Genomic DNA, 20,728 nt, shown 5'->3' with positions numbered 1-20,728 from the left:
GGATTTCATTTTCGTAAATCAAGGTCCTGAATGGGTTTGTCCAAATGATTAGAACTCCTTACCGATAAGTGATGGAACCATGTTATAGGAGCCCATTTACATAGCCCTTGAACGGTATAGATATTCTTGAGCAAGCTTAGCAGAGAATACTAATTTAAATTCATGAAGTATGAACAGCTTTCCTTGCATTCATTTTAAAGATTTACTTTTTTTGACAGATCGATGTCTATATGGTCACATACATTATATTACCTTTAGACATCTATGCCACAAGTGCAGAAATTTCTTGAACGTTCTGCGTAGATGTATAAGTTTTCGTAAAAATTAAAATTTGAATAGGATAACCTTATATCATGAAAGCATCTTTCTTAGTATTCTGCTTTTGCTATAAAATCTTAATTAATTAGAAACCATATTCCATCTTAGTAATAGCTTCGCTTGAGTCGCTATTGCAGTTGTATTAGAGCAAAGAATTAGTTTTACTCCTGAAGATAAATTAGTACGATTGAGGGAAATTAATGTAAATTATTAGCTTAAGGATTGAGTACAATTCGCCACAAAGTTACAGTATCATACAAATAAAGCAATGCGTAGTTACACAAGAAAACAAATGCTCCTGTAAAGATTTTCGAGAAAGAACGCGGAACATGTTTTGGGCTGGCAGTAATAGGAAAGGAATTAGACGTTTTCCTGGAAAAGAATAAATAAATAAACAAACAAATGAAAACTTTGTTTACAAAAGGCGTTTTTAGGATAAAATAATGCGATCTTATCCTGGCTGCAGTAAAGACTTAAAAATTCCATAATGCCATAGAACTTTTATATTATTCTAAAGAGGTAAATACAGTACATAAAAATTATTACTAAAAATATTTTCTCTGCGTTTTGGTGGACTAAATTGAGTTGCGGAGATAGTTATAGGATTCATAACGTGTTATTTTGCCTGTATATAATATGTTAAAATTGTGGTAAGCAGAATTTACTTTGCAACTAAAAACCGAACTCTTGCGCAGTAAGCAAATAATTTAAGCAAAGAAATCAGTTTCAGAATTTAAAACAAATTTTTTCAGTAATTTTATAGACCATAACTATTAAATCACACACTTTTTTAATTTTATAGAAAAATATGTAAAAATATTAAGAGTGCAAACCTTTTTGAAATATTTCGTTAAACTTAAGTAGTTTGTAATTCTCTTTTCTCGTACATATACACATTAAAAATTTTAAAATGCATTTTCTAATACTTAAAAAAGAGAGCTTACCGTTCACAATTTTTAAGAATGATAAACTGTTTAAAGCATTTTCAGTGATTGATTTTATTCGTCATAAATTAAAGCTACTTGAAGATAATTGCTCTTTTTTATTACAGAAGCGATTTAATTATTCAAGATGATTATTATACTACGCACTTTTTAACTGGATCGCTTGTGCGTGTAGCTCGCAACTAACATTTCCCTCAAATAAAGTGGCAAGTGTTCCTCTTTTGCTAGGAAATGAAGTTCGTCTAATTAAAACTGCAGTCACTTCGTAAAAATTTAAAAGTGATTTAGAATGATTTAATATTTTTAATGAAATAATGGGGCTATAAGCAGTTCATTAAACTTTAAACTTATATGTTGTATATGCATATAAGTTCATAAAACTGTTTATGAACTTATATGCATATATTGAATGCAGTTATATAGGTTTACACTTTTGAAATTCCTTTTTCTGATTTTTTTTATCAAAGACATATTTTATTGGATAATGACTGTAGATGCTATTATATACTTTCTTGAATTGCAAGAACTTTGATCTCTGATGTTCTAATTATTCGTAGTATGGTCTGCATATATATATATATATATACAGAGATATATAGATATAAATAAGAAATTATATTAATTAGTCTCATAATATTGCGCTTCATCCATATATCTAAAATTGTGATTTTCTATTTTTCCCCAGGACAGCAAGCCAAATGCAGAAGAGGTCCATGGAAAAACAAAGAAAGGTTCAAGCGTTAGTAGCAATGGGGAGGAGTCAAGCAGACAATAAGACGTCCTTGGCTGTATCAAAAACTCAAAGTACCCTTCTAAGTCAAGATAAAACAAAAAACGATGTCAAAGCATTATCAGTGGGTCTTGCATTCGGTTCTGCGATGGGAGGTGTAGCAGGTGCTGTCATAGGTTCTATAGCAGCGGCCACTTCAACCAGCGGTCAGCCATTTCCTACTGCCACATCCAGCGACCCTAGTGTTGCAACAGGTTCTTCCAAAACAGGCGCCAATGCTACTAATGAGAGTTCAGCTGATTTAAACAAGCCTGAGAATAATTCTGACGAGCAAGATCGGTCCAGTAGCCCAGGATTCGATTCCGATGATGAGGAGATTTTGCAGCAAGAAGACGAAATTAAACCAAAACCTTCAGATTCAAAGAAACGTAAAAAGGGAAAGAATCACTTAAGCGGAATGAGAAAACGTTCACCATCTTCAGGAATTCAAATTCCTATACCACGTCTAGAACCTCCTTCAAGTCCTTGTCCGAAAGAGAAGCCATTCATCCAACTTGTCATCCCACCACACAATATAATTGAGAATTCAACTTCCACAGCTGGAACCAAAGCTCTTCTTCATTATTCTCCTGAGTCAGAACAAAATCATGTGAGTGATGGAGGAATAGTAGCCATATCAGAAGCTGATAAATCTTCTCCAAAAACAGACAGAACTCCGACAACTGCTATACCAGAAAAGCCTTCAGTTCTCGTCATTTCAAACGTTGAATTTATTGATCAAGAAAATTCAACTCCTACAAACATAGTAGTTGAGAAAGAAGATAATCCTCAGCCATTATCGAAGCAAAGCATTCCAACTGTATCTTATAAGGTACGTAAGGCGCCAAGCAAAGAAATATTCACAGAGGAAGTAGGAAAACAACCACCTCCATCACATTGTCCTCTCTCCGGTCTTTCATTGACAGCACAGAGCACAACTTCTGCTAAAGAGGTTATTGTTGAATCTAAGAGCGCTGAAACTATCACAAGAGTTGCTAAAGTTGGTGAAACTCTGTCTGTCTCTGAACAAGAAGTCACCTGTTTGTCCAATGCATCTGAAGCTAAAGCGGAAAAAACAAGGCGAACGCTTGTCAATGCCCTGAGCAAAAAAATCAAAGTTCCCGGTAGAAAGAAGAAAAGAAGTCGCAAGAATGATAGACGTCACAAATCGAAGTCTGAAAATAGAGCTCGCAAGGCTCTAAGGACAATCTCGTTCATTTTGGGTGCATTTGTTGTGTGCTGGACACCGTATCACATTTGCGCATTAGTCGCAGGATTCTGCAGAGATGCTACAGGTTGCGTGAATCATCATCTCTTCTATTTTACTTATTTTCTTTGCTATGCCAATAGTCCAATCAACCCATTTTGCTATGCTATGGCCAATCAACAGTTTAAGAAAACATTTACTCGAATGTTGAAAGGAGATTTTCATAAAACATAGTATTCAATGCGTAATGAAGAAAGAATAAATTTTCAAATTTAATTAACTCTTCCTTAAATTGCTCTTCTATATGATAAAATATTAAAAATAAACAGAGGCTCTTTATTATTCAAATATGTATATGTTTCTGCAATGACACTTCTGCAGATTTCTGCTTAAAGCAACTGATACTAAATGAAGAACTGCATTATTGTTGGTTTTCAGTTTATATAAATGTATTCCTTGTGGAATAACGAAACATGTCATTTTCGGAATTTCACTACAATTTGAGAAATATAGGTATATCCAGGTACTCACAATCTTTTAGTTAGGAACAGTTTAGTGAGAAATGACTTTAAGTACTGTGAAGTATGTTTGAACTTTATGAAGAGCTTTGTGATACCTGGTATTATTCCCTGAGCAAAGAACTGTTAGCATTGCAACGTTATTATGCCTCAACCAATCACAGTACGGTAATAGTGCCTGCTGTAGACTGGAACTGTTTATGCATTTATATTAATTATTGAGCATCTTTGTAATCAGAAAAATGGATCTTTCGCCTTTACTCTGTAACTTGTTAAAGAACTATATATGAACTAATGCTTAAAAATTAATATTTGATGGAACACTTTTACGGCCTACAGTTTGCATTAACTTAAGAGCGAGAAAAAAGTGTTATGTCTTACTATTTTATAAGACATAATTGGAGGAGATAAGAAATCCGAAATAAATTATTATTTTGTTCTATGGATAAAGCTTTTGATTTCCTCATTATTGTGTTCTTTAAAATAAGTACATTTAATAATTATCGCAGTTTTAACAGCCACTAATTTAAAGTATCTTAACAAAAAGGTCCATTTTTCTAATACACTATTCTTTGCTAAAACAGTTTTAATTTTCATACTAATGGTATAAACAAACAGATATATATGATGATTTGTGGAACATTTTAAATACACTTTACAAAGAAATCCATTTCTCTGTAGGTATATATATATATATAAACTACTGTTTCAAGCATTATGTTAAGAGAAAAGTAGCAAAGCACCTCAGAGTTTATGCTTTACTTAGTTATAATATTCTTCAAATCCCATTCCGTAATTATGAAATCAAAATTTATTTTTAATAATAATTAGTCTACAGTTGTTATCATTGTCGACTAGAGTTAGAGAATTTTGGAATGTCTCCAATAATTTCATAATTAGAAATATATAAAAAAAGCTTCATATTTTTTAAAAGTATCTGATAATGAAAATGCAAGGTATTTTTTTAAATGCATGTGTACATATATGTGAAGTTCAATAGTAATCCCAATTCCTTAGTAATAAAAAAAACTATAATTGGAAATTTTATATATTATTTCTCTTTACTTTTTCTTTTAAAGATTTCTTAATGTTATAGCAACCATAATCAAAGGAATAATGCTAATCTGTATGAATGTCATCATTTTAATAGAAATAGTGTTTATGGAAAAACGAGATAGAGTAAGTACGTTAAGCGCCAAATCAAGGCAGAGAATGATATCAAAGAAATAACGAGCTGCAGTAATTAAGTAAACGTCTTACTAAGAGAAATGGTATTAGTAAAATAACGAGCTATAGTAGTTAAGGGTACCATTTTAAGACAGAATGGTGTTTATGGAATAACGAGATACAGTAGTTACGTAAACGCCATATTAAAAGAGAATGGTGTTAATAAAATAACGAGTTATAGTAGTTACGTAAACGCCATATTAAGAAAGAATGGTCTTATTAGAATAACGAGCTAATTGTTAAGTAAATGTCATATTATGAGATAAAGGATGTCAGTTACATAAAAAAAAAACCTCACATAACAGAGGTTTTTTTCACATAACAGAGGAAGTATTCTTTAAAATAATGGTTACGAGGAGCATGTTGAATTTGGTAGCGTTATGAAAACAAACTGTTAAACGCACTGAAATAATAGCTCAAAAGAAACAAATATAGGCTAATTTAGTTATAAGCCAAGACAACTACGGCAGAAGTATCTTGAATATTATAAAACAAAGGTGCTTTTACTCCAGAAAGCTAGATATGAAACAAGCATATTCAAACTTACACGAGAGAGCGATGATACAGTAACTTCTCTCAGTTCAAATGTTGTAGTACTGTATAACTGTATACTAAATGCAAATGAAAACATTCTAGAGATCATTAAGGTAAGCGTGATTTCATGAAGTAACTTGAAAGAAAATGGGATTTTTTATGAATGGTTCTAGAAAATCTAATTTCTAAAGCTAGTTAGTCTTTAAGCTAAATAGCTAGAAATTGCGTCATTAATTGTAATCTTGATGTTAGTGTTTAGCTGTAATATTAAGTTAAATAACAGTGATGCTTGTAAAGACTCAAACAGTAATGTTACTGTCTTTTCATATGCCATGATGCTTAAATGTTTATAAAATCAATTGTCGTCTTTCTGAATTTTCATATTGCCAAGAACTTAGTTGGAGAGAATTTTTTAAAGTATCAAATATTTTCTCCGTCTACAGTTCGTATATCATTTATACACATAAGCCCAATTTTTTAGATATTTCATGATTTTAATAACCTTAGATGTCTGTCTTGCCTTAGGTGTCACTAAATCTATTTACAAAAGAGTAAAAAAGTATTTATATCGATAAATAGGATGATGCTTCATTTGGACAGCTCTTGCTATCCTTTGATCAGCTCATCAGTTAGCATTTATTTTAACATATGTATTTATTTCACTTAGTACATCATAATTTTGTTAAAATATGATTAATGTTTACTAAAGTATGAATGTAAAAATATGCATGTGTGCACATTACTTTCAGATGTTAGGTCTTGAATCAACGTAGTTTGCGTAACGTTTTTATAAAAGTGAAGTTCTGTAGAAATTTAGATTCATCTATTACATATTGTGATATAGACTGAGTGTATTGAAATGCACCAAGTTGCATGAAAAACAATGTTTTTACAATATTGTCCACATAATCAGTGCGATATCCACATTTTCGGAGGGATAATATTTTACCTTTAACTGTGGGAATTTATTAAATTTATCGTGATATTACTGCTGAAAAGAAATGAATTTATAATGACAATTTAATTTATCATGAATAAATTTTGCTTATTTTATAGAGCATGTCAAAAATATGATAGTTGTTTGGGCATAAATAAATGCTTACCTATAAATTTATCTCTAACAAATAAATATTTGTGTGTCAATCATTTACTGCGCAGATGTTGAAAACTACATAAAGAAGAAATCTTATCCCTCCTTTCGTATGCTTGTATTTAATTTGATATATGAGTATATATCAATGGAATGTAATATGTTGCATGATAAATTTTAAATTTTAATTCCAATGTGCAGCTAGTAATTTATAAATAGCCTTTTATTAACAAAATTAAGTTTCAACATTTGCCTATTCGCTTTGCTTTGCATGGATTTATATTTCAGCGTTTGATGTAGTAGCTTTTTTCACCACTTTTCAATAGTAGGTACTTCAGTGTAACGATCATAATCTATAAATTATTACTTTTATGATATGTGCTCTGTGACGTAAAAAAAACATATTTTTTAGATTTACCCTGAATAATTTCTGTAAATATTTTTAGTACTACAAGCCTTTGAATCATAAATGTATTACAATTAAAATAAATAAGATATAACATGTTTAATACTTGCTTAATATACAGTTCTTGTCAGATATATAGATTTTTTTTCGAAATGTGCAAAATTTTAAAACTGGTATATTTTAAACATAATGTTCGGCTAAAATAAAACGTTTAGCAAACTTTACGCTATGCAGTTTATGTTACTTGACACGGCTGCGTAATCTATGCCATTTAACACGGTCATTTTATCGCCTCTTCATTAGCAAGGCAAGTCAACCCTCCAACAATTTCTGAGTATAAATTACCTATCTACTTATTTGCTTAATTTAGCAAAAATTCTGTATTTTAGACTTAAAATATTATTTGTTTCTTTCTTCTTCTACTCCTCCTTTTATTCCTAAATATTCAGTCAGTTTTTTATTAAACAATAAAAAATAATCCTGCACAATACAATATTTTTAAGTTAACTACGTAAGAATCCTTTAATCAATGCAATTCGTTTAAAATACTTAAGCATTTAAGATACGATAATACATAGTTACAACATATTTTTCACTTATAATAATGTGAAATATTTTTTCACTTATAATAATGTAAAATATTTTTTCACTTATAATAATATAAAACACTGAATAATTAAGCATTCTGTTATCTGTGTCAAGTAACATACATACTTACAAGCGATTACTTATATCACATATATCAAATTATCATCTAGTTTAACGTATGTACGTTTATTTAATGAGTAAATATGTAATAATCTAAAGGTATAAGTGAAATAAGATTTGCCTTTTTGTGGTTATGTCGTCCTTCCAAAAATTTTATTTGTTTAACATCTAGAAAGATGTTTTAAGCAGTCTTTGCTAAACACTTTAATTTTTCAATAACTTCTTTAAAATATACCTATTTGATCATATTAACAGACAACAAACTAGGCATTATCCGTACGTTCACTCTTTTCATAATATAAAGGCAAACGCGTTTAGAAATTTCTATATGTAGGTTTGTATAGAAGGGCTACTTCTTAAAAATTTGGCCCATCATCCCTCATCTAATGTTCCTACTTATACATTTTCTTTCTTAACCTAAATGTGGGACCTAAATGTTTGTGTATGGCTGGATGTAGTGTCTCGTGCGTCTTTTCTATGTTAGCTACTACGTAGCGTCTGCGTCAATTTATCCTTCAAGTAAATCAACATAATACTTGAGTACTAGACAGCGGGACTATATAGTAACCTTGGTTTTCGACATGAGTTTGTATTTTACAACTCAGATGCCAAAGTGAAAATTTCATTGTAACTATTCTATTCTGAAAACTCTAATATTTTTAGAGCTTTTACATTACGTAGTCACGTCTGTTTCAAGTATACTTAAGAGCTATTTTTGTGCCGTTTATGATTATTAGTAATTTTTACTACTAGCTCGTTGACTGTATTGCATGTTTATCATATAGCAAAGGTAAATGTAATACTGCATAAAGGGTTTCATAATGCAAATTTCTTACACATGGATAATGTAAATCAAAATAAAATATAAACAAATAGGGATCAATGAAGTTAGTAACATACTTTCCGAAAACATATTTTGCAGTTTGAAGTTTGAAGCTTTATTTAAACCATTCTTTGTTTCACTTATTCAATAATGCATTGATAAGCGTCACTTACAGATCAAGATCTCATGTCTCTTACACATCAAGCTCTCATGTAACTGCTTCCGGAAAGCAGAATTCAGATTGTAGAGACATTAGGTTAATTAGAAAAGCCAGATAGATGAAAAATTAGCAACGCCTTCGCCGGGAATCGAACCGCGGACCTCTGATATACTAGCTCAGTGTGCTGACTATTGCACCACGAAGGCACGCTAGGAAGGTGGGAGAAATACCTTACATACTTCCCCTTTTAAAGGAGGAATGGGGTTTTTAGGTGACCCAATCGCCAAATCCTGGGTGTGGAGAGTCATCATCCACAACCCTTTTAATTCGGGCGCCACTGTAAAGACATTAGATATTTTTTGGAGGCCGGAGAGATGAAAAATTAGCAACGCCTTCGCCGGGAATCGAACCTCGATCTTCTGGAATACCGGCCCAGCGTGCAGAACCACTACACCAGGAAGGCACGCTAGGAAAGCGGGAGAAGTACCTTATAAGTTATCTAATTTATAGTTCAAGCACGTTTAATTCCAGCAGTAGTAAGTAAGAAAGAAAAAAAAAACATGTGAATCTTTGAATCAGAAATGTTAAAATAAATCAATCAGATATTTTAGACGAAAATTCAAAACATATTAAATAAAAAATAAAATCAGAATTATTATTTGAAAATTATATTATATACTTTAAAACTGTATGATTCTTTTCAATTTTTTGAGAAATGACAAAAGGAGGATTTTCGACAGTGAGTAATTTCGTGTGAAGCAAAACATCTTTATTTTATGATAGGAGATTTATTAATCATGGAGATATTATGCAGATACATTCGACTTCCCTTCTGGATGTAAGAAATTTTAGTTTATTTTGATGAAAATAAAACTCCAATTGAATTAATGTAAAATGTTTGAACATTTTATGTTTATAAGAGCGGAAGGGCGAATAAAGTTTCGTATATAGAAAAACTGTCAGCCAAAATATATTTGTATGAGTTTTCTATATTTTATCACCTGACAAATTTAAATATCTATTTCAAACGATGAATTAAATAGTTTTTTCTAATGTCTAAGAATTCACGAGAACAAGAGTTTAATTTTAGGTACGCGGTAGAAAATCCTTGCTTCATGAAGTAGAACTGGAAAAGATTTCTTATCTAGATATATTAAGATGCTGAAAAGGTCTGCTTTCGTGGCTGAAAGAAAAACTAGGGTTTGAATTTTGATCATCAGTAGAATTCCTCTCGAATAGAATGCGAGATCTTCTTCGGATGGACATTCTGACTTCAAGAATAGGATAAATTATCAGACTAAAAGATGGCAATTACATCGTTTATTATCAGTTTTGTGGTGAATAAGCCTCTGTTTCTGAAGCAATTGTTGCTGAATTCGTGATAAATTTAAAGCCATTTCTCTCAAAATTTCATGCATCTAATATTACCGTGAGCTCGTTCAGTATTACCCAAAAGTGGATTTACGGGACTCGCAAGTAGCAATCAAGCGGGGTCTCCATTCCATGGAACATAAACATCTGTGTTTTAAAATTAGAGAACCTCAAATATTCAAGAGGAAGGACCTCCCAGTTCATAAATGTGCAACTCATGATACTGGTAATGTTTACAATGTTAATCTGACCGTATTATCTTTCCTTATGATGTTAAATGTTTTGGATTCCTAAACGAGAGATATTATGATGAAAAAAATAGTACAGAAGGCTTGACACTTTTTATCAGTTATAGACTATAGTTATAACATATAGAATAGAGAAATGACAATTCACAAGATGAAATAATGTATCAGTAATATGCCAGAAGTAGAAAACGAAAAATGTCTAATTAGTTTGCAAAAATAGGAAACGCTTAGACAAACATGTGTGTTTGATGGTGTAAAGAAAACATACAATAACAAAAGATTTTCTCAAATTAAAAAATATGTACTTCATAACTGCTAGCTCATTAAAATATTTCCAAAGATTTCTTCATTTTGAACCAATTCCGTTTAAAAGAAATTTAAGATATAATAAATAAACTTAAATTCCACTTTACCTTTCTGTTACCAAGAGTCAATTTTATGTATTTTATAATAAAATGTATGTGATATCAATCCGTATTTAGTTAAAATCACGTAACATGTCTCTGATTCTCGAACATAACCCTTGATTTCAAGAACAGCAGTAATAAAGAAGCTTTTAATTCTGATAAAAGAAAGGAAATAAAAAGCTAAAATACACATCTAAGTAGAAGCCTTTCAGTAATCGACTTCGATTTATTAGCAGCAAAAGTATATCTGTTCAGCTTAGCAGTTCTGGAAAATTAATTACTTCTGATTAACTAGAAATTTGGTAAAATTTGCGAATCTAAAAGCATTTTTATATAAATTATTTTTTATGAATTTTTAGCGATTTTTATATGAAGAGAAAAAAATGTGTCTTTATGGAATAAATACGGTATTACTTTCTACCCTGAGGAAATTTGTTCTATATATAATAGAAATTTGAAGTATCTGGAAATGTCTCCTTTTTACGACATGAGTTTCTAATATTTCTCGATGTCCCTTCTAACACACATACTTAAAACGCAAACGATGTTTAACGTATTCAAGTTCTATTCCGGGCGTAGAGCTATCCTTTTTAGATCTCCCACAAATACATCTTCAGTATTTCTCATATTTTATTCTATTCAACCTATGTAATTCCTCTTGATTTATATGACAATGCTAAGCAGAAGTTGTTAAAAAGTCTTCTTCCTTCTGCACACCAAATATCCTTTAGACAAATGACGTAGTTGAGAAGAAACAGAAATAGTATGTTCTGGACTATGACACAAGGTCTTACAGTTGAAACAAAATTAGGACCGTGTAAGCTGTTCATTCTTCTTCTGTCCAGAATGCCAGATATTTCAGTGAGTTTTCTTTCTTTTTAACCCATGGCTTATAATTCTAATGAAGATGAACAAAAGGATCTTAAATAAAATTTCAGACAAGTTTAATCTTATTTTTAAAAAGTTTGTTTTGTTCCTGAGCTAGCACTTTTTCTTCTAACATCTTACAGTGAGATTAAGGCCTGTTGCTTTCAGGTAACTAATAAATTTCTTTAGATAGTAAAGCACGAGAGTTCCATATGGAATCGAAATCAGGGCCAGTGGAACGGTAAATCTTTTTTAAACATTTCCTTCCTCATAAGGTGCCAAATCCTTCAGCCTTCCAGCATACATCAAAATATCAATTTACTTTCAAAAATAATAAATGGGTCATCTAAAAAACTTTCAGATTTAAACTAATTTATAATCTTAAAAAATGTTTTGAATTGTTAAATAAGTCCATTCCAGCACCAGCAAGCATCTGAAATTGTTCAGCATAAAACCTTCGTAAGCCTATTAGAAAATTGATGATTTTTCTTTCACTTAAAATGTTAGATAAAAACGAAATCAGTTTGAGGAATTAATAAATTTCATAAAACTTCAAATTTCCTAATAAAAAGAAACGTTTTGATAAATACAAATCGGAACGATTGTGTTCCTTTACTTGTTTGTTACACCTTTATGTATAGTTTACATTTACCGCTGAAAAGGTTAATAAATGTAATAATTTTCTGTTATTCTGTATGCCAGATGATGCTGAGAATTACATGCTGTTGATTGTGAAAATTACATAATTGCTTTGGAATAAAATGTAATTGTATATAATTTATGTAAAATGTATATGCATATAATTTATTGATATCAATAAATGAATACATGTGTCTAGACACGAGCAGGAAATAACAGAAAGCAATCTGAAAACCTGCAACAGTGTAACCATATTGCATGAAATCATTTGTATCAATTGACATAACTTGTTTCTCATCAACATATTTTTGTTGCAAATGTGACCTCTGATTTAAAATTTCATTTCATTTATATAGTTTAGAAAAAGAAAAAGAAAGAGAAATATTTATTTTTATTTTGAGCACTTGTAGAGTGTGCGTAAGCTTATCGCTATGTTTAGATTCAAAGCTTACAGCCAATACATTACAAATGTCTGCCATCTTGTAAAAGGGGTATAATAAATATTGCATGTACTGTTGTTTGATATAATAAGAATTACATTCCAATAAATTTCTACCAGTGTTTTTAAGCTATGTGCTTCAAGATGTACTTTGAAGATAATGATCAGTTTCAATGGAAAACGTCTGTTCTTATTGTAGAATTTCATGTCGCATGGTAGATGCTTGCATACACATTTCATGTGATGTTATATAAAACTGTGAAAATTGTAATTTTGAGATTGTGCTTACTGGCATTATTAGTGTGATTAGATCGAACTAAAATCTTATTTGAAACTTCATGACTCTTGAATTATTTGAGTACAAGCAAAAAATATCAATTATTTCGTATTTCATGTCATACACATATCATACACAATATCAGAAGCTCAGAATTGTGCAGTTACACATAAAATATTCATGTTCATGCTTCTTTAGGAGTAGCTGTACGTATAGATATTTTGAGCAAATTTTGTAATATTTATAGATGTTTTATAAATATTTTGATTCTTTTACATTCAGTTGATGTAGGTGCAACAACAAACCAGTTTCGAATTATTGCATTCATAGAAATGTTTTATTTCATTATGCATTGCATACAATCCCATCGTTTTTATTTTTCATCGTTACTATGAGAACCTATGTCTAGGCGAATTTTATGCATATAATTTTTTAACAATGGATAGCTTAAAACTCCTTCATGATGTACAAGAGTATTCGTTGTGAATGATTTAATATTTGAAACCAATATGCCCGTTAGTTAAATGGAAACACATTTAATTAGTTACGTGACAGCCCAAATACTGAGAGATCATACATTTTATTCTTTTCTTTCGGAATTCACCAGACAGACAGTGAGCTTAAATAATGGCTGATGATATATTAAAAAAATGCGGGATAGTTTCAAGATTTTCTATTTCTGTCTTTATAAGAGAAATGAAATATTCATATATTTTGCTTTTTCACAGATTTTTAACTTTAAGTACACGATTCATTATACTCCGATATTTTCAAACTTATATGCTTTTGTTTTACTTAGAACTTACTTAAGTCTGCTGCTTTAACTAGGAATTCTTCGGACTGTCAAATTTTTTCTGTTTGTTGATTTGCCAAAGCCTGTCTTCCTTTCTTCTGGCTATAATTTTAGTTCTCAATAACATTTCCATGATGAAATTCTAGAATTTAATATTCAAAACAGAACTAATGCTTTATCGAAATGTTGTTTTTTAATTTTTTATCTTGTTTACATTTTAAATTTTTTTTCGTGAGCAGATTCAGGAATTTCGTATCAAAAATTCACACAATTCAGTATAAAGAACGATTTTCTTTTCCTGGTGCAAATAAGATAATGATAAATTGTAATTCTGCATAGGACATCTAAAAGTTGGCACCCCTTATATTTTTCTTTGCGAGCGGGAAAATTTGTATAAAAAATTAACAAGGATAGAGCTGCAATCTGTGAGAATGTTTTTATTGTCAATCTTTCAGTTTTAACCAGTTCAAAATGCTGGAAATGTTCTGAACTGGTATTTAGATAGTGTTTATCAAGTCTTCGTTCATTTATTGCATTTCAGGAACAGAAATTGAATACTTAAAATTCATTACCTATATCTGAGAAATCAGATATAAAACAAATTCACTTTTAAATTAACATGTAGAATATCGACAATAAATACAGTTACGTTTAAATATATCAATATTTGTGTTACATTCCTCACTGTAGATTCAACAGACAAATGTTAGTTTTAATGTATGTCGTAAATCTACGCGGTAACATATTACAAAGTAGGAACAATTAGGGACATACTGGGCACTATCATATATAGGTCTTGGCATACTTAGAGAAACCCGTGCCAGACCTCTGACATTTTATCTATGAGTGTGCGTGTCCTTTCCTTTGAAAAAGTTTTAAAAATAAAATTAAAAAAGAACTATAACATTTCATCAATCCTTGGACTACGTATCGTAATTTTTACGGATAACACCAAGATAGCAGAATTTGCGTATCTTAGGAATTCTGCAGGTACCACTTCTAACAAGTTTATTCATTTACATAAGCAAATTTTTCCTCTCTAAGGCAGTGATAAAGTCATATAAACTATTAATTATTCCAAATTGTATTTGCCCAACACACGGCAGCAGTGCCATGTCTTCTTCTTTAGATAAAGAATGTCAAAAAACGAGAGAAGGATTTTTCCTATTGCTCTAATGGCAAAAGACATAGAAGTAATTTATAATTTTTTGCTTCCTTATTTATTAAAATCCGTTGTTAATTTACTATTTTTTAAAATTTTAGTTTTACTGATCCGCATAACATTTTGCTTACTGTTAATATTATTATTATTATTATTATTATTGCCATTTAATTAGTTTGCTCGAACGGCTATTACGATTAGGAAAGAAACCTTTTAGAAGCCATACGAACTTAGATCATTTATAGTTTTCAGATAGCGGTGACAGTTATGAATCTGCTAGTTAACCTTCTGCCTTTTTAATAGCCAGTGAACATTAAAAATGTATTTGAAGGAGAAAAATGGGGTACGGCGAATTTTAATTTTCAGATACATGTGAATATCCAAATATATGAAAAATACAAAAGACAAATAATCAATACGTAATCATATATATACTATGAAATCTAGCATTCTTGCAAACAGTTTACTGAAGTTCTTTCTCTTTTTAAACAGCTCCATACTTATATGTAGAAGATGAAGCATCACAATGAGAAAGTTGCTTCTACTTTAGGAGAAATATTTTTTATTTTTGAATATTCAAACAGAATTAAACAAAGACATAAAGCTTCCTGTAAATTTCCGAGTAAAATTTTAACTCGGTCAAAAGTGTCATGTTAGGCTGTAAGGAATGCAAAAAATTTCAAGAAAGTCTAATTTAATAACTGATGACTTTTTCTGAATGATTTAAGAATGAAAATAGATGTTTAAACAAAATGATAAAAGAAGAAACATTAATTACTTTCTCTTTTCGGGCATATAATTTGCATTTCTTAATGCGAAATTTTAAAGTTATGTCAATTTGATTTGATGCATAACAAACCAAACATGATATAAATTGACGCTGAATTCAGATTTCAAGCAGAGTAATTAAGACTAAATTAGACATTTTTCTTATAACTATAAAATTAATTTGGAAAGCTGAATCTATGAAGAATTATAGAATTTTCTGACAATTAGAACAGAAAAAGTTTCTATTCCTACTAATTTATTATAATTTCTTTAGAATTGAAAACATACTATATATTCTAAGAGAAAAATTATCAATAAAGTATGTGAAACTTGCCGACAGAAGCTTAGGGTATGTGGCTTCAGTCTTCTGCTGTGAATAAATGAGCATATTTTTCAAACATGAACATATACCGCATTCAACACTGAAAATCACGTCCTTTCTAAAGGTAAGTAATTATCAAGGAATTTAATATTTTGCTTATATTTGGAGGCAAATATCTGATGCAGATTAATTTTAATCTCAGAAAGGTAAGTTTCAGTTCAATTCACTTTCTAATACTATGTTTTCAGAAGCATCTAATAACAAACTTGAGCCCTTTCTTCCCCACCCCGATAGAAATCAACAGAAATGTCTCGGTGTTTAGTGAATTGATAGAAGTCAGGATTTATTTTGTAGTTGACAGAAATGAGCGCGTTGCTAAGAAAAGTGATAATATACTAATTTGACAGTTCGGCATTCACATTTTCTAATAATTTTTAAAAAATGCCTCCCATTTATTGGTTTATTTTACGTACAAAATAGGCTTTCAGGTTAATATTTCTAGCTACTTCACTTTTCTGTAAAATGGAAAGTATTGCAATGATTAAAATAATAAACCTAAAGAATCCGTCAACTACTATATTTCAGAAAAAGTCTCTTAAATATATCTGCTTTGAGGTTCTTAACTTTTCAACAGGAAAAGCGATATAGAAATAAATTTTCTTTTTATCAAAATTTATATATTCCCTTCCCCGAAGTTTTATTTGTTAAGAACAGAAACAAATGCATTATTATTCAAGAAAGCCTCTTTATTTATTTACTTATTTTATTTTTATCGAAAATACAGTTTACCATGTCCCCGAATAAAGTCTTAAATATAATTTCGCAGGTTCAGTTTTAAGATAACTGGATAAAATATTATCGCTCAATCACGCTTCAATTAGAAATAACAGCAAGAAGTTAAAAATTGTTAATGAATTGTGACTTAAACCAAAGAATTCGGTTTTTAGAGGAAAATTCCGAATTTCATTCAGCGGTGTGAGATAAAAAAAGATCAAATTTATTTTTTGAGACGTTTCAGATAGCGGTCAAATAGTTATAACTCTTTGAAGCTATTTTAATTGGGATTCTCGAATATGGTTTAACAAAATCTACATTTCTTGCGCTGGAAAATGAAAGGGTTTGGAGTAACCTGCTAAATCGAAAATAAACAAATGAGTTAATTAGGGAGAGTGTCAACTGGATACTTTTGTCTTACGAACTAGAATACGATGTAATACTTGTGCTGCCATCTAGTATCCAAAATAAGACTTTAATGGTATATTACGCCTTCAGAGGACAAAAGTGTTTTGAAACTGATCTTGCAATTAACCGCATACAATTCAATAAAACTTAAAGAAAACTAAAAAAAAAAAAAAAAAAAAAGCTTGAAATCAAACAGCGAAAAGTTACTGATTTCAATTTCTCGATAACTACCTGATTAAAGGTATTTGACAGAAAAGTGAAGTAGTTAGAAATATTAACTATTAACCTGAAAGCCTATTTTGTACGTAAAATAAACCAATAAATGGGAAGCACTTTTGTTAAATTATTAGAAAGTGTGAATGTCGAACTCAAATTAGTATATTATCACTTTTCTTAGCAACGCGCTCATTTCTGTCAACTACAAAATTTGTTTCATTTGAAATGCAATTTATTGCAAGATTTGTGTGGTTAAATAAGAAATGTATAACTGTGTAAACTGTGTAGAAAGCATGTTTAAAGCAGAGACGAAAAGTGGAAAAATGCCTAACCAGTTTGATGAAATTCTATACATTATAGTTGCTAATACATTGCATTAAAGTAAATCTTCCCATAGTTAAATACTTAAAACTGAACAAGAGATGCTATTCAGTAGATTGTTAGAACAAAATTAGCTTTTAGAAGATTCATATATGAAAACTCAAAAAGATTTTTTTGCCTTTTAGCAATAAACAAAGCTGTAACAAAACATTCCTCAAGGGGGGGGGATTTTTACCTATTCTGTATTGAAACTAAACAAGTATAATTCTTGACAGTGAGCAATTCATTTCAACCTGAAAATAAAGTCTTATTATCTTTTTAACGTTTCTTCCTCTTTTCTCTTTTATGTCTGTGAATCCTAGCCTAGGACCTTAGACGGTTAGATATATATTTCTTTCGCTAAAGGGATACTTAAAGTTGAATTTTTACTTCGCATCTAGATGACCTCGATTCGTATCTAGATCGTTTCTAGCGTTCTTTTAAAAAATTTCACATTTTAACTGCATTTAGAATTCAGTTAACGAAGATCAACCTTGTCTCGAATTTGTTAATAACAAAGAAATACGAAATGTTTTTGAACGAAATCAAAGCATGATGAAACTATATTAGTATTACGTTAGTTTTGAAATCCCTTGATGTATTTAATTTTTATTTTTTAATATTTATATTGTTGAGTCATTAGGTTCCACGATGCAGAAAACTTGCAAAACGTGCAGTGTCCTCCCTGGAATTCAAACAGCAGACATAGCTGGTCGTGCTATCCAGTTATACCACGAAGGCGCGCAAAAAAGGCGAAGGAAAAATACCTCATATTTTGTTTATTGATTATATTTCTTCTATTTTTATTTATTATTTGCACTTTTATGCATTAAAATACTAAAGAAGGAATAGGGGTAGCTTCTAGAGTTCTTTTAAAAAATTTCCCATTTTAACGAAATCGTGGAACCTAATGATTCAACAATATAAATATTAAAAAATAAAAATTAAATACATCTTTTCCTGTCTTAATTAATGTTTTAATTTAGTTCACTTTTCCTGGTCGAGTGAATAAACCCACTGAATAATGCTAGTTCGACCAGGTTAAACTCAGTAAACGGGCCTCTTGCACCGGCGTTTTTCGTGGTGTTTTCCTATATGTAACGTGAATATAATCCAGGTTTGCTGAAGGAAGTTTTCCACGATACAGTCCTTCCCGTAGGCAGAAAGAAGCCGCAACTGTCTAATAACTGTCTAACGCAACTGTCTAACTGTTTTGCCGCAACTGTCTAATAAGAGAACAAATCTTCTGTAAATATACATAACTTATTATACCTTTTCAGATTAAGTCACGTTTATTAAAAAATTAGAATAAAAAATTAGAAGTTTATTAAAATATTTAATCAGTGCAAATTTTTTTCTTATTCAGAGTAGTTTTATAAACAGTATTACTTTAAACTACATAGAAAATTTTAAACAGAAATATTAATTTTCTTAGCAAAATATAGCAAAAACTAACGGATATAAACTTTTATTTTACTTGCAAACTATCTAAACTCTTCTTAAATAAACAAATGAATTAAATCAATTAATTAATCTATAAATTTTTGGCATCTATTTCAAGTACATTATTAGCAACCTTTATCGAAATTCCATTAAAATATATTGGAATTTTAATGCATTCATCACATTTTGATATTGTTAAGCATTTCAGCTAGTAGAAACAGAACTATAATTCAGATTTAGTGTTTAATAATATGTAAAGTAGATTTTCATTTTATAACAGTTATTTTAACTTAGTTCACCTTTCCTGTCTTATCTCGTTTCAACTTACAAATCCCTACCAGAATGAGTTTTTAGAATTGCTTTGAATGCAAATGAGGAAGAGAATAGCATTAAAGTCAAGTTCAACTGACTTCCAGAGAGAGAGTAGCGCGTGTTTGCTTTTTGGCTACGTGTCTCTAAGCTGTTGTTACGCTCGGCCGTATTATTACATGTCTTTTGATATTTCGCCGGCTAGTTTAATATTACGGGCCAACTATATTAGAATTGTTAGCTTTGACTAAATCTCTTAGTTAGACATTAGTTAGTTCTTATTTCTTACTTTTCGAGTTTAAACTCAAGAGGAGGTTTTTCTGTAAGCCCGAAGAATGAGGCCTACTGTTAATCCTATTTTGAGTGAATAAAGGATAATTAACCCTTCTTGAGTTTACGCTATCTGTTCTTTGAACTAAGCGATAATTCGCTTACCAGTTCACTAGGTCCCTCGACATTTCATTTAACAGGATAAAAGTGAGGATCTCTATAAATGTATTTATCATACTGATGTATTTTGTAATAAGCGTCAGTATTAAATTTTTAAGTGTAGTTTTAAGTACTGTCAAACATGATATATACTTTCTTATGCGTTAGATCCTGCATTTCTTGTTTCCGATCACATACCATTTTACATGGATTCTGATTTCTTTGATATATTTAAAAATTAAATGTGTGTGCTTTCTTCTTATCAAGAATCTTGGATATTGCACGTAAGAAAGGATATTTTAAAGTTATAAAAGTGAAATTATTTTGCCAATTGTTTATTAAAAAAGATTTTGAAAACTTAAGCAGCTGCTGCGCCAATTACAACATCAACAGAAGGATTTATAATAATGATACCTACTATAATTTTAAACACACGCATTTATCTCAACCCATACAAAAGATTACTATACAAAATTCTGTGCGAGCTTTTCTAGAAGAATGTTATATTTGTGTACTTATTTACATTCATGATACTATCCATACTGTATGTTTCTTTCGTTAAAACTACATCGCTTTCCAAAAGTTAAATCAGTAACATAAATTCAATTGAATGATAAAAATCCTATTTTAAATCATTTAGAATTTCATATTAAGATATACAGTTCAGTATTATAGGGTGTAAGAGAATTCCTGGTCTAAAGTTGGCAAAAATAATAATATGGGAGGAGTTACATGAAATAGTAACGTGTAACTATTGTAAGCACAAAGAACATGAAGAACGAAAAGTCGTTT

The 20,728-nt window shown here is 30.3% G+C and overlaps 1 protein-coding gene across 1 annotated transcript in view; it reads left to right on the top strand.

The window, feature by feature from the left end:
- mAChR-B (muscarinic acetylcholine receptor) overlaps positions 1-13,014 on the top strand; it is a 207,924-nt gene extending 194,910 nt beyond the window's left edge. The window contains exon 3 of the mRNA XM_035357843.2: positions 1,948-13,014. Coding sequence (XP_035213734.1) covers positions 1,948-3,472 — 1,525 coding nt within the window. The 3' untranslated portion in view covers positions 3,473-13,014. The remainder of the gene's footprint in view (positions 1-1,947) is intronic.
- The last annotated feature ends 7,714 nt before the right edge of the window (positions 13,015-20,728 follow it).

The sequence above is a fragment of the Stegodyphus dumicola genome, chromosome X2, assembly GCF_044657685.1.
Source record: "Stegodyphus dumicola isolate Sdum_Otavi_A_Nest chromosome X2, ASM4465768v1".
In the NCBI taxonomy this organism is placed as follows: Eukaryota; Metazoa; Arthropoda; class Arachnida; order Araneae; family Eresidae; genus Stegodyphus; species Stegodyphus dumicola.
This window is presented reverse-complemented; position numbering and strand designations above follow the sequence as displayed.